Source organism: Nicotiana sylvestris, chromosome 12 (assembly GCF_000393655.2).
Source record: "Nicotiana sylvestris chromosome 12, ASM39365v2, whole genome shotgun sequence".
Lineage (NCBI taxonomy): Eukaryota > Viridiplantae > Streptophyta > Magnoliopsida > Solanales > Solanaceae > Nicotiana > Nicotiana sylvestris.
Genome location: NC_091068.1, coordinates 110,957,601 through 110,973,871, shown reverse-complemented (window position 1 = coordinate 110,973,871; position 16,271 = coordinate 110,957,601). Strand labels below are relative to the sequence as shown.

The 16,271-nt window shown below is 31.5% G+C and overlaps 1 protein-coding gene and 1 long non-coding RNA gene across 2 annotated transcripts; one reads left to right on the top strand and one right to left on the bottom strand.

Moving 5' to 3' along the window:
* Positions 1–5,333: 5,333 nt before the first annotated feature.
* Positions 5,334–9,002, bottom strand: LOC104244118 (probable arabinosyltransferase ARAD1). Its single transcript, XM_009799440.2, has 2 exons — positions 7,506–9,002; positions 5,334–6,077 (listed from the first exon to the last, which is right to left on the bottom strand). Exons 1-2 carry the CDS (start codon positions 8,400–8,402, stop codon positions 5,523–5,525), a joined length of 1,452 nt encoding a protein of 483 aa, XP_009797742.1. The 5' UTR covers positions 8,403–9,002; the 3' UTR covers positions 5,334–5,522.
* Positions 9,003–12,995: 3,993 nt separating this feature from the next.
* Positions 12,996–13,780, top strand: LOC138884305 (uncharacterized). The gene is made up of 2 exons (XR_011404474.1): positions 12,996–13,326; positions 13,693–13,780. It is a non-coding gene; the product is annotated as an uncharacterized lncRNA (long non-coding RNA).
* Positions 13,781–16,271: the final 2,491 nt, after the last annotated feature.

Below are 16,271 nucleotides of genomic sequence, written 5' to 3'. Positions count from 1 at the left end.
ATTTTGGCTTTAGGCCCCGCATATACTTGAGCCGCCCCTGTTAATAGTGGATGGAATCCATCCACTTCTAAGAGAGAACACCTAAATATCTCACTTTGTCCTTCTAACTAATGACTTTCTCCGTGTAAGTCATTAAGGTAACCACGCTATTATGATACCAAATGCGAATTTATATGGACAAAATACGGAGGAGATGTTTAGTATATAAATAAATAAGCTTTAGACTTAGTGACACATATTAAAGTCGCACAAATTTAAGTCCAAAATGAACAATATCATTAATTTTGCGTCGAAAATGAACAATATCACTAATAAGATAGGCTGTTACCGCTATTAAAATGGACTTGTGAAAGTTTGTTAAGAAGGGAGGCTTGATGGACCATAATAAATAAATGATATACTATTTCATTGTTGGTGCTATTATTAGAATACCAATAGCTAGACAAATTGATATTAATTAAAGTTGCAATGTTAGGTTGAAATGTAAGAATATTTATCCATTGTCACGTTAGCAACAAAAATGGTCTAGTATTTCATTGTTGGTGCGGTTGGGAAACAAGTAACATCTCCGTAGGGACCATCAAAACATGTGGTGTCGTGGATGTGACTACTCTTCCCTTAATTAGAGGCCTGAGTTCGAGCCCTGAGTATGAAAAAATCCTTGGTAGGGAACGCTTCCCCCTGAATGGGGCCCTACGCGGCGCGAATTCGAATATAGTCGGACTTCAATGCGGATACCGGACACCGAATGAGAAAAAAAAAAACATCTCAGTAGAGGTGAGCAGACAAAGGAGGTGAATTTTGTGCGAGAAAAATATTTAGTCGCATCTAATTTTTATATATAAAAAATACATATCTTGCAGTAATTTAATTTGATGTAAACTAAATACGAATAAGTTTCCACAACAACCAATTATTATTAAGGTAAGATAAATTGAATTATCATGTACTCCATAAAACACACATGCATATTCTTGACACACTTTTATCCAACAAAATTGAATGGTCGTTACTCATTAGTCGGTAGTCCATATACATCTTTCATTCCTTTTTCTTTTCAGCTTTAACTTTAAATTGAATCAAATACCAACAAAAGAAAAAGTTAGTGGGGACTATCCAACTCTGCAGACCCCCGAGATCTAATCAACTGCAAAGGGCTAAATATACTCATATACTATGACAAAATGTTAAAATATATCATTCGTTATACTTTGAATTCATATATATCGTTGTCGTAATACTATTGGTTCAAATATACCTCTCATCTGTTAAGTTTATTTTAAGTGGTGGTACTGATATTTGATGAAGTGAATATCACATGGCATGCCATATCAACGCCCCTAATCCATATATAAAAGACTAAAACTTGAAATACAATATTTTTTATGGTAATGGTATTGGTGGCAACAGTGGTGGAGGGGAAGAAAATTTTAGTGGAGGAAAATAAATAGAAGGGAGGGGTAAAATGGGTTAGGGGCACTGAAGTTGCAAGCAATATTGCGTCCACCTCATCAAATGTCAACGCCACTTAGGATTGGATGTCCACCTTGGACAAACTTAACGGAAGATGAGTATATTTGAACCAATAGTATAACGGTAAGAGTATATTTGAACTCAAAATATAACGAATGATATATTTAAACATTTTCTGACAGTATGGAGACATATTTGCCCCTTTTCCGTTTAATCAATGAAGCAGAACATGTATCTTTCAACCACAACTTGTACCATTTAATCATAATTAATTAAACTATGTACTTATTTTATTTTATTTTAAAATTGCTAAAATTAAAATATTTGAAATGATATAAAGGTTGAATGCGGACAAATATTTACCATACACAGTTACACACTCTCCAAAGGTTAGTTGGAAATTCAGATTCCTCGTTGAAAATTTTAAGTCACTTAATCTACTTCTATTTTTCATATTCCAGATTTACTTTTTAAAACTTTCTCAAAACTAGGAAAGAATTACAAAATGAATACCAAGTGAACTAAATTAGATGGCAAAGTTAAAAGTATTATGTAACGATTTTTATGAATTATGATACTTAACAATTGTAAATATTCAAGAATAAATTGAACAATTATTTTATATTGTTCATGTAGTCATTAATTTATAGATTCATGGAAAATAAATACTTAGATTGCAAAATCGACAAATCGAAGGCGAAATTCAATTAATGCGACTCAATTCTCAATGTTCTTGGAAAGAGTTTTGCATCGGATCGGCCGATTAATCATGGCAAGCGTAGTTCTCTGACATATGTTTTCATATTCTTCTTTACTTATGTCGACCTTATTTTTAACAAAAAGAACATACAATTTATATTATCCGTCTGTTAAATTTTTTGAATTCCTCTTTAAAAAAATATTTAATAACTTAATCACAAAAATATTTGTCTAATCACTCTTAGGTCTCCTTACTTATGCATCCCACTTAAATTAATAGTAGACGTCATATATTTTGAAACAAATTCAGTTTATTAGAACGACTAATATATGAAACCGGAGGGAGTAAATAACCTAAATATGAAGTGAGCTCGTGAATAGTAGAAAAATTTTCCATTTCCTTTTGCTCACCGTGAGCAAAACAAAAACAATTGCATATAAGTAGGAAAAAGATTAATTTACTACTAGTTACACGGGCATCCTATTTGGTCGCTCTCATTTAACATATACCCATATTTTTAAAACTAGTATTAAGGTACGCGCTTTGCGCGTGTACCTATATCAATGAATATGCAAATTTTAAAAATTACATACATATTATTAGATAATTTATTTTATAAAATAAAATTTAAGAATTTTTCTTAAATAATAAATATTATTCCCATTAGTTAGCTTAACAAATGAAGGAATTTTATTTAGAGCCTTATTGTGATTTATCCGGATTTATGACGAAATATAAATTGTTGTTTTTATGTGATTTAATATTGAAAATAAAATATAAAAATATTTTTTTATCACAATTCTTTAAAGATTTGACAAATAATATAAATTTAAAATAAATTAAAAAAAGTTGGCGTCATTACTTCTAAAAATTTGATAGCGATAATTTTAACGTTTAAAGAATGACTAATATTGAACTAATATTTTACAAGAAAAAACTTAGAATAAATATTTAGCGAGACGTATTCATTTGTTGGACTGAATGCAAGAAAGAAACAAATAACAACTCATTTATAACTGGTTGTCTTCTACAATTTTATCTTATTGCTAATTTGTACTTTTACCGATTTGAATCTTAATTTTATACTATAATTGATTTTGCTATATTTATGATTTCTTTCACCATCGATACTCTTTTTATAAAAATAAATTAAGTGTTTTGTCAATTTAACAAATAAATTTGTAAAATAATTGATTTGGATTTGCTAATTAGTTAATTCAATAATTAATTATTTGTTCTAAACATTAAAAGAAATAACTTAGTTTTTATTAATTTAAATTCTAAATAGCTTATTCTAATTTTTAAATATTTGACAATAATTATATTTTTTCCAATAAGAATTCGATTTTTAAATAGTAAGAAAAATCATATGTTTTGAATATTTATTTGAGAATTCGTAATTGCTAACTCACGTTTTGCATAGTAAAGAATCTCATAGGAATAGTTCAATACAACTCTAATATTAATAGTCCTTAAATAAGGAAATCTATATAAGGTAAAAGTGTTGTTCGATTTTAAAGTCTCTTCCTACCTAGTTTAAGTACGAAAAATATAATAATAAAATTTTAGATGATCTTAAAATTCTTAAATTAGGAAATAATTAAATAACTATTTCGTCTAATATAAAAAAAATTTGAAGGGTAAAATAAGGGAATAACATTTCGCTAAGTGCCTTTATGCTTTTATTTTATTGCTCTAATGATGAGATGTACAGTTGCCCCAATATTTTGGGACGGTTCTAGTTAAATCTATCAAAATGTTAACATTTGTTAAAAAATTTATTTTGCTTGTTTTTCGCTTTTAGTTACCAAATTAGCCGATAACTCTAACGGAAATAGATTAAAAAGATGTAAAAATTAAGTAAAATTTGGATTTGACCAAAGATTTAATTTTATTATATTTATCTATTTAAGTTCAAGCATAATTTAAATTATTTATAACAAAACAAAAAGGTTAAAGACTTGAAAAATAAATATGCGTGATGGGGATTTGGAAAAATATAGAAGTTTATTATAATTAATTATCTAAGTTTGAGACCAAGAATAATTAAATTATTTCTATCAAAATAAAAAGGGCAAAACCTTGGGGAAAAAATTGCCTACGGTTCCTAGCATGGTTAAAAAATAAACTTGGAAACCTAGAAGGATTTAAGAAGAGTCCTCATATTTAGGATTTTGTATATAGCTAAAATAAGGAAGTATTTGATAAACAAATTTTAAGTTGATTTCAAAGTCCAAAATATTAATGAAATAATTAAATAACTATTTTGTCTAGTATAACTTTATCTTTAGAGGGTAAAAAAGGCGAACGACATTTCACTAAGAGCTTTCGTGTTTTTAATATAGTATATTTATAAATAGATAGATAGATATAGATTATTTAACCTGTACCCTAATTTTGACAACTTAGACGCCTCCTCTTCTCCTCCCTTACCTATGCGCTCCTTTCTTCCTCCTCTTCTTTTCCTCTTCTTCTTTTCTCTCTCAAACACATGAGACTTTGTGTAAATATTATTGATGGGATATGAAGTAGACAGTGATCTAGCAGTAGGGTATGAGTTGCATTAAAGTCACCCTTAAAGGAACTTGAAACTCAAATCAATAATTGAGATGTTGAAGATCTAATCTTGAAATCATCTGAGTATTTAAATATGAAATTTCAGGTTTATTAATTCAAAATTATTTGACTGAAATCCTTGGACCTGCATTCCTTGGTGGAAACATGATTGAGCATTGTTCGGGAGCGTAAAATTCGAAGAATCATCCGGAGCTCAATTATTGAACATGTTCAAAGATACGAGTCTGAGCCTGGGACTGCAGGGCCAAACTAAAAAACATTACCAGGTTAAATCAGACTAATTGTCTGAAGTTTGCACTATGAAGTGAAGTTTTCCTGATTACCTTTACAAGTTAGGCTAACCTTCAGGTGAAAATATTTTGAAGTTTTGCTTTAATAAGGCCACACTTCAGGGAAAAAAATCCCCCAACATCGTTAATAGTAGGAAATATTTTGTTTGATGTTTAAAAGATTAATGGTATTAGACTACCTTTCGATAATCTTTAATTCACTGCAACTCTCCTCCTTTATCCAAATTTAAAACTGGCTATGCAAAGCTCACATAGATGTAGTTAAATATATAAAAAATAAATGAATGAACAAATTGACCAAAAATCTCTTAGCTATTCAGCAAGCAGAGACCTAAACATTACAACTTTCTTTTTCTATGTTTCTATAAATCTATTGTTTGCAACAATTGGTTAAGTTACAAAAATTTGCTGCAGACAGCATTTCCCAGGAACATATCAGATGTCATTTCAGAACTCTCAAAATCCTACTGAATGTTCAGTTCTTACAAAATATTTTTTGGCAAGGGAAATGACTTCAGCCCTATTTCTTTCGATACAGGGGTCGGAGAATACCTCGACGATTTATGCAACTTGAAATTGATAGCAGGAACCTTACGGGCGATAGCTTGCCAGATCATCTGAACTGCATCATTGTCCTTGGAAGGATATCGATACTCAAACAGATTTTCGATCTCTTTTAACCTCGCCCACATTCTAGTCCACTCTTTTTTTGTGATGCTCCTTATGAAGTTTATGAGGTAATTTTCTTTGAGAGCATCTGATGTGCGGATGAATATGCAGAACTCTGAATAGTCAAGAACATCTTCATAGGGAAGCTCGATTTCATCACTAATGATGACTGGTACACAGTGACTCGCGATAGCATCAAAGAGACGGTTTGATGACGGAGTGTCACCTGCGATGTTAAGACAGAATTTGGAAGAGTGCATGCCTTGAGTTGCTTGTTTTACTCCATTTTTCAGAATACTACCAAAGGAGAAGTGAACATCTTTCTCATCTTTCAGCATATAGAATAACTCTTGTCGAATAGTTCCACCCTGAGGATGAAAAATAAGACTTAGGAACTAGAGCACAATGAAAGAAAGGAATTAGAAAGAGGAAAAAAGAGTAACCAAATAGCCAGGGTATAGTCTTGATAATCTTGCTCAAGTTCAAGATACAAATAGAGAGCAAAGTCTTGAGGATCTCATACTCTATGTATCACAACGATAACCTATCTTGGCAATTAAATGAACCAAAACTATGGCTCGGGCATCCACAATTGCATAGATAGTCTGGTATATCTTCGTGTAAGTAGTAGAAGAGAAATCAGGGTAACCTTCTTTGAATCTAAATCTAGAACTTGCAACATGATGATATCAAATTAACTAGATTCAGTGCTCAATCCATGAGTGCGGATGGACACTTAGTGTAGAATACATGCCAAAAGATACAATGTAGCTTTGTTAAAATGAATCCAAATGACTGACGAATATAACGGATACAGAAACATTCCACTTGGAAGAATATATGCTAGCAAAAAGTTCTAACTTTGCTGTTTTGCTTTATTTCGATAAACAGTGTTTTGGACTGCAGCCAACAACCACAGGGAAAGAAAAGGAATAGTGAAATCAAAACAGAAGAGTTGATCCTGATGACAAGCGATCGGTTTCAGTTGGCCCGCTATGTATCGTGTTGCTTATGTCCTCCCCATGTAACAACACCTGAGCCTTCCATGTGATATTTTATTTTTGGGAACTTGGAGTTGTAATTCCATTAACTTTTTTTTTCAAGTTATAAGAACTAAATAAACAATTGAGGCTGTCTCTTAAGTGATCATGCCTCGATCTTCTGGATAGATATTCAAAAACCCAAGCTATCAGACAGTTGCCACTAAATTACTATCTGCCAAATCATTCCCCTAAATTTGTTTGCTGATTGCTATAATGCCACAGTATGCTATTTCATAAGTCACTAATATGGACATGGCGTGGAAGAACTCTTTTTATAAGCACAACACAACGAGTCCATCAAATGAAGTGCCTGACTTTTAGAATGCATAAACTAAAGAGCATTTATCCAGCGAGGTACATTTACGAAACAAAAAGATAAGTAATTCTTGTACATTTGTACTAACCATATTAATTAATGTACCTCCTATAAAGCTTTTGCAGGTCCGAGATGCTGAATCTCATTATGATTCTTCAAATTCTAACCAGAAAAGGCTATACTGCTCATTATATCACATATCATCAAGTTCTATTCCTAAAGTACATCTCTACCTTTAACCCAATCTATCACAAATCATCTTGCTTCACATTATCCAATTTAGCATCCAACTCCAACCCTATATTGATCCAACTCCTCCCTCCCCGTCGAAATAAATGCACAACATATAATAGATGTAATTACTTAACTATTATCATTACCAGTTAAATCAGAGAGCAATAGATAACAGAAGAGTAAATGCAAAAACAACGACTTACATCTTTTCTGTAGATAGCTCCCTGGAAGTAGAGCAAAGTTGGTCGACTATCAAAACCAGAAGTGTCGTTGTCATAGTTCCTGATTACATGCTTGTAAGGTGCAATCACGTCCTTCTCAACATTAGCTATTGTGGGAGGATACCTTCCAAAGTCTGAAAGTACAAAAATTGCAGGCCAAAGCTTCATTCTTGCATCCAAAAGGCTATTCGGATGGTGTGCAACAATGATATGATCTTTTCCTCCTGATCTTTTCCATTCCTCTTGAGCAGTAAAAAACGCAACTAACTTTTCCTGTAACAACACGTTCGTGCTAGTTTTCTGCCCTGGCTTAAGCTTTGAAAACCGATTATAACTAATCGACGAAAAGAAAGGAACAAATATCACATCAGCTTCTCTTGAATTATGCACTCTTATAGCACTTCGACCATTCAAATTATCATCAAACTCAGAAGACAAAAGATCCAAAGTCAACCAATATTCGATACTGTGCTGCAAGTTTAGTCCACCGGGATATTCAGGAACCGAATTCCTGATATCAGGCCAAACACTCTTCCCCTCAGATTTCCATCCCAATAATTCAAAATGAAATTGTGGGGGCAGGTTATACATAAAAACTTTGAGCACTTGTTTACTAGGATTGCACTTAAACAAATTATACTTTCTCAATGTTCCTTTGTTAGAATAATCAATTTGAGCACTGGATTGTGTATAACCTTCATCGGATAAAGCAAGAATCTTGGACTTTGGTAATATATTAAGGTAAAATAAGTGTCTCCGGGAAGTTGAACGCAGCACAAATAACAAAGATAGCATGAACATAACAGAAGTAACTGAAAACATAGTAAATAAGGATTTTCGACCGAAAAATCCCATAGAATGTACATTTCTCTCTGCCATTGTAATTCTATTTCAGTGAGTCAAAACTCATATAGATGTTATCAAAAATTACAGCATATGATACAGCCAAGAACAATATAATCATTCATTCTACACAAAACTAAATGAAATTCCTCATTCAGCTCACACCAAAATTATGTCTTTGTCCTTTTCCTAGGCATTTTTCACACCATCAATACAAGAAAAAAAGGAATAATTTGAAATAAATGGAGACGCCTTCTATTAACCAATGTATGAATAAAATGTTAGACCCTTTTATTGAAAAACGAAAAGGGTAGGGGAAAAACACGAGAAAGACGAAGAAAAATGGGTTCTTGAATACCAGTAAGAGAAATTTGTCAATAGAGCTGAATGTGGGGATGAGAAATGAACAAAAAAGCAAGATTTTTGAAACCCAGATCAGAAACCACGTGAATTTGATTCAAATATATTGAAGAAATGGAACAAAAGGACAAAGAGGAGGATAGAGTAGTTGCACCAAATACAAAGGGTTAATTCCAATGAACAATTCCCGTTTCTTTTGTCTTCAGGTAAAAAAATGTAAAAGAAAACAAAAAGATACTCAAAATGCAGCAGGGAATGGGGAATCTTCTCTGTAGAAGCGGGCTCATCGGTGTTTGCTGACAACTGCAACAACAACAACGACCCAGTATAATTCCGCTAGTGGGGTCTGGGGAGGGTAATATGTACGCACATCTTAGGCTGTTTCTAGGAGACCTTCGGCTCAAAAAAGCTAGAAGAAGATATATTAATACCATAAAAATGCATAATAAAAATAACAACAATATATTTACCTAAGTTTGCTGACAACTCAGGTACTTTAATTATTTACTGCTTTGTAATTAATCTTTTTTCTTTTTCTTTTCTCGAACGCTGTTTGGTACCTATCACTTTTGGACCCGGATTTGTGAGGTCTACTTATTTTTATTTTATTTTATTTTTTTACCCACAGTGAAGCATCCCTTATATTCGGATTTGTGCTGTATAAGACCCTATTCAGGGAAAAGCGTTCCGTATCAAGAATTTTTTTATACTCAAGACCTGAACCGCAACCTCTGATTAAGGGAATAACAGTCACATTCACTGCACCACATCCTTTGGTGGTTAGTTATCTCTTTCAGTTTTATTTTATGTAAATTGATTTGATTAGGCATGAATTTTAAGGTTAAATAGAGGCGGAGTTGATGTTCATAATTTTTAAATTTACCCTCAAACTCACAGTTCATTTTAATTATTAAATTTGTAATTAAATATTTATACATGTTACTGGGTTCATCTGAATCCATTCCTAATACTCTAGTTCTGCCCCTACTTTTTAAACTTGTGATCTTGTATATGATGGAACATTTGTTTGATTAAGAATTTTATAATTTACGAGGTTTTAAAAACATCATAATATTTGTGTGATTATAAACGTTTGAAAGTTTAAGGATAAATTATTTTTGAATTTACAAATATATTTTTTGGAACAGATTAAAATATATATATATATATATATATATCACACTATATTAAAAGCACGAATGCCCTATCGAAATGTCGTTTGTCTTTTTTACCCTTTAAAAATATTTTACATTGGATAAAATTGTAATTAAATTATTTTCCTAAAATTATAAGTTAATTATTTTCCTTATATTTAGGACTTTCGAATCAACTGAAACTTTAGTTATTAAATCTTTTTTTCCTTGTTTGAACAATATGAAAATCCCTAATATTCAAGAACTTAATTCACCTAGGATTTTATATCTAGACTTCTGATCCTAAATAGATTATCCAAGTTAGAATAGAACAGTTTACCAATACGTTAAAATATTAAATTTATTAGATAATATTTGAGACTTATCAGTCATTAGGATTTAGGAATTTGGGGTAGCAACTATGAATATGATAAGGCACGTAATTAAGAAACGAAAGAACTTGCGGACATGAAATAACTTGAGCTTGCAGACGTTAAATTTTAAATGTATCTCATTTTTTCTTCCTAATTTTTCTTTTAATAATAATAACAGAAATAATAAAAATATTATAATATTTAAAAAGTACACTGATCATAATTATAATAAATTACTAACATTTAAGAGTAGAAAAGAAAGCGGAAGAGTGAGAGAGGAAGAAAAGTTGTAGATAAAAGTCAATGACACAAATGATTTTACAAACATAAAGATTCAAACGTGAAATATCATTGTTTTATGCTTTAAAAATATATTTTTTATTGAACAAAATTTATAATTACAATTAATATTTAAAACTATGGATGAGCCAATATGAAAATTTTGAATCAACAAAAACTAAACATTTCCTTTAAGGTTGTGAAAAAAATAATTAAGCCTTTAAATTAACTTATTAGCAAAAGAATTTAATTATTTTTAAAATTTGACATATAAGTAAAATTATTTTAAGTTGACAAAACACTTAGTACATAGATTTATTTCGATACCAAGACCATTAGTGGTGAAAGAAATTTTAAAAAAAAAAGAAGAAGAAGAGTAAAATTAATAAAAGTATAGTATTGAGAGTCAAACAGATAAATATGCAAATTTGAAACAATAAGAATGATATAGTAAAAGACAAAAAATATTCTAAACGAATTGGTACTTATTATTATACATTTGTTTCCATAAATAACAACTCGCTCTATTTTTTTATATATTAAGTTATTTATTGTAAAATATTAAGTCAATTACCCATTTTAGCTGTAGCGTCAACCTCTTTTTCTCAAAAAAAATGAGAAATTCAATTTTAGTATTTTATTGGGTTTATTCATTGAGATAGGGTACACGCGCAACGCGCGTACTCTAAAAACTAGTATATATATAGAGAGAGTCATATAAATGGAATAAAGAGAGTATATATTATATGTTGTTCAAATGTAGGTAGTAATTTTCCTAGGGCAAGTTACACATTTAGCGGCTATACAATATAGTTTTCCCTTTTTTTCTTTCGTTCCCAGTTTTCTTTCAGTCAGATGTTGATTCAACTTTAAGTTCAACAAACGCAATATGAGTCTGTAAAGTATCCCAAGACACACATTTATTACTTATAGCTAACGGTGAATATTAAAGTTATTTAAACGATTATTAAGGCTAAAAAGTTGATGTAAGGATGAACAGAGCTTAAAATCTGGATCTGGTTTACCTAAAGGTGAGCTTAATCCACAAAAACATAAATCAAGTCTTCATTACTGAATCTGTTTTAAAAAAAAAAAAGCTTTATTGTATACTTGAAAGTTTAACAAGAAGTACGATGATAAATCTTATACCTTGTCCTTTTTATATGTCACTTTAACCGAAAATCACATTAGTAAACGAAGAAGGTATTGTCTTTTTCCTTTTTGTTTTTCCAACTGCACCCTAATTATAACTCCAATAAAGCATATAGGTAATAGGATCATTAGGAGTATTACTCAAAGTTATCTTTTTGGCCAAGTTTCTCCACGGTTAAAAATATTATTTTTTTTCAAAATTGAGGTGTTTGTCCAATCTTTTGGAAGAAAAAATAATAATTTTGAGTAGAATTAGAAGTAATTTTTGAGAAGCAGAAAAATATAGCTTCTCCCCAAAAGCATTTTTTTTGAAAAGCACTTTTCATAACCGAAAGGCCGGCGGCAGTGGCAAACCTAGAACTTTATACAAGCGGGTTCAAACAAATACTAGTCTTCGGCAGCAAGTATACTGGTCCTCGGCTATGGTCCACATTAAAAGGGAAACTAAGTTAACACACAAGGTTTACCTTGCTCTCTTTATTTAGGTTCTTAATATAATGTTAAAGAAAAAATTGCTCGCTACTCTTTATATTAAGTCGCCTTGTTTTTTTCTAAAATAATTTTTTTTTACCTAGATTTCAACAGCAGATCTATTTCTCTACATATTTACAATCGCCTTGTTTATTTTCTTTTAAAATTTACCTAGATTTCAACAGCTGATCTATTTCTCTTCATATTTGCAATTTATTAAAACTTATTTTATAAAATTTATCGTAACAAACATTAATTTGATCTATATTAAAATATCAAACCCATAATTTTGACTCACGCTAGCCGTAAACCAAAAACAACATAAGAGAGCTATAAACTAAATTAAATTAATAATTTCAATATAAAAAGTTCCAAAACTATGAAAAAAAACTAATACATAAAATAAACAATAAGAGAAAGAAGAAAAAGAAACAACAGTGGCGATGCATGTCGATAATGAAGAGACAAGTAAAATAGTTTAAAATAACATGAAATGTTTCATATAAAAAGGTTGTCAAGTTTTGATAGAATAATATTTGAAGTAAAATCAAAAACGAAAATCATTACGTATATAACTACCAATTTATATAAATTGTATTTTTATGTATGTTGGGGTCCTTTAAAATATTCACCCCAATAGCTCCATTCTTAAAGCAAAAGGAAATGAACACACCTCGGCATAATGCTTTCAAATCACGGAGATAGATTGTTAAAGTTATGTATGTGTTTATGTGGCTTTCCTTTATTTAGCACATCTATGTATAAATATAAAGTTGGGAATGTGAAATGTGAGTTGGCATATCTCATAAGCCAAGAAAGGTATTTATCTTTCTTTTTTCATTTTTTTGCCTTCTCTCTTCCCATTTTGCTCAAAAAACCTCTAATATTTTTTGTTCTTTTCCCCTTCCCTATTTAAAGTCTTTATTAAATATATGTATAATGACGACAATGAAGAGTTATAGTGTGGTGGAGAGCTGTGTAAAGACAATAAAGAATTCCTGATGATTTGAATAGTCATAACACGGTATCATCTTGGTCATGTAGAAAGGCATCCTAATGAGTGGACTGGTTCTCCAACATCTTTCATCTACAATCCTCTATATATCACGGTAGCAACCGATGATGATCTTGACATCGTCATGAATGGTGTTTTCAGTAAGAAACTAAACTTTCCCCAGAAAATCTCAATTAGTAAGTTCTTATTACTTAATCTTTTAAGTTGAACCATTTTTATTGCTTCTTTATTTATATTTATCTATAGATAATATAAACCGAGAATGGACTAAGTATTGTGGCTTTCAAAAGGTGGAAGTGGAAGACCTGTCTGATTCTGCTATTAGTGTCCTATGTGACTATTTTATGAAGTCAAGAATCTATGAGGTTATTTTGTTTACGTATTATAAACTCAAATAGCATTGAAATTGAATATTTAATCTTTTATCTATAACACCTCAATGAAATTTAAAGTTTCTATTGTACTTCCAAATTATTACTTCATACACTTTTGTGATTGTATCTTTGATTTTATAACATTTAGAAGGTTTATGTAATGTCCAGATGGATGAGCTATAGCAGTGAATGTAACTCTACCATGGGCAAGTAGTTTTTTTCTTCAGGACTATGAAACCTTTCTCCATAGATTGTTAAATTGATCCCTTCAAATTATTGTTGAAGTACTCCGAGAAAATGAAGTGCTCGAAATGGTCTGAGTGAATAGGTGGGTCATTACAACTTTAGTCTTTGGAAGGAGTAATTCATTTCACGTTTGAGGAAAAACAACTCTATGCTTATACATAAAGATCATTTTTTCTTGATTTTTTTCCCTCTTTCTTTACATGTCCTTTTAAGAAAAAGAAAAAAATATAGTATGTATATATTATACAAAAATCAAACATCTCTTCCGACTAAAAATCTTAAGTGGTGAAAAACTAGAAAAATTATAAAATTAATAGTAATTAATAAAACGATTATAACTTGAAATTTAATATGTTTGGGGTTTGAAAACTAAAATGAACCTTTAACATACTTTATATTTGGATGTTTGTAAAAGAATTACTTTGTATATCTAATAAGGTTTTTAGCGGATAATTTACTAGTGTAAAAATAAAGAAAGGCCATAAAAGCTATGGAAAAGTAAAATCATCAAGATTAATGCAAGTCCCAGTTTCGAACACACGACCATTCACATATGATGAATCCGCTTGAACCATCCGAGCAAGGCACTCCATTTATGAAGTAGGTTCAGCAGACTTTAATTTATACGTATTTATTTCTTAGAAAGATAATTTACACATAAAAAAAATACGAAACGGGTTCAATTGAACCCTCTTGAACCAGTGTAGGTCCGCCAAAAGGCGCTTGCTCTGGGTGTTAGGGGTCGTTGCTCACCCAAGCAAAAGGGTGTTTTGGAGCACTAAGGGCGACTAGTGGTTGCTTCTCTCGACAAGACTGAAACCTTCGCTTGCACCACTAGAATCGTTCTGGCACTTTGAGTTGTTACCAATAGTAGTGTAAACACACTTAGAAGCACTTTATAAAATCCTGGGCAAACAATTGCTGCTGAAAGGTATTTTTCAATTTAATTAGTCAAACACAAATTGCTTCTCACCAAAAGAACTTTTTTGAAAAACACTTTTGAAAAAAGTACTTCTCAAATAAATGAATTTTAGAAGTTTGGCCAAACAAGCTATTATAAAACCCTTATGTGAATAAAGTAATCAAACAGTATTCTAATTGTGATGCCAAAACTTTAAATAAAGTATAAAAAGACGAAAATGGGTTCGAAACTAGTCGTTCTGTGACAGGATATGAGTACAGTCAGGGTGGGGGTCAATTAAATTCTTGTTGTCCGATAATTATATTATGCAAGTAAAGTAAAAAAGAAACTCTCTTTGTGTATATTATATAATTGTCGCGCCCCAAATCTGGGGAGTCGTGGTAGGGCCCGAGCGTACCACTCTGTAACTGTGAACTCTGGAGGGGTAACCCAGGGTCTAGACCTGGTAACTCCGAGGATGTGGAGCTTACCAACCAAGTTGATGTTTGACTCTATCTACTGGAATGGCCTATCCAGCTGTCTATTAGGACCTGCAGGCAAGAGATGTAGCATCCCCAGCAAAAGGAGCGTCAGTACAAAATAATGTACCGAGTATGTAAGGCAAATGAATAACTTAAATCTGAAACTGAACTAATAATATAATAACTGAATATAACTGGAAGTCAAAGATAATTTGAAGATATGCTTACATGCTGATACTTACTCAACTCTCTCCATATAGTATGTAAAATAGTTGTCCGGCCCTATAAGGCTCGGTATGTGTAATTGCTCTGCCGTAGTAGGCTCGCTCATAGGCGCTCGGCCATACTAGGCTCTGTATCTTGGTCATTCTGGGCTCGCTCATAGGCGCTCGGCCACAGTAGGCTCGGTATATAACTTACCATCTGATCAGAGGTTGCCCAATAGGGGTCTGCCCATCGATTATAGCTCGATGATAGTGAAAATACTGTAGTAATATAGTTATTAAACACATATAGTTACGGGATCATGCCAAAATGAAGGAAAGGCTTAGCCTTAACATACCTTATCACAATCTGTCCAATAACCACGTTAAACTCGTCTCGTTGCACCTTAATCTACAACAACGATAACAATACTATGATCAAATTATGGAAGGTACAACTATCGCACAACGAACGACAAGCTTATTTTAAAATAAAATGGGCAGCATCTCCCCTATAATCTTTACTTCCTCCAAATTTGACATAACACCACCAACAACAATACAACAATAACAACATGTATACATCATTTTCCAACCTTATATCCATCATAGAATACCACAAAATAGCTCATACACCATAATTAGATCATACAAAAAATGACAACTCTAGTAGTGTCAAATAATCCGAAAATGTAATGGCGAACAACCAACCAACCACCTTGGCATTATGTGGTGTTTCTCCACACCATTTCTCCTCCCAAACTCCATAAAAGCAGTAGCAAAAGAGACAACCCAACAACTATACGAAACAGCCAATAAAACAGTCCTACAAGTACAACAACTCAAAATTGATTTTTCAGTTTACTAAAACACGTTTCGACTTGTCTTTTTTTTTTTCAAATTGAGCAACACAAC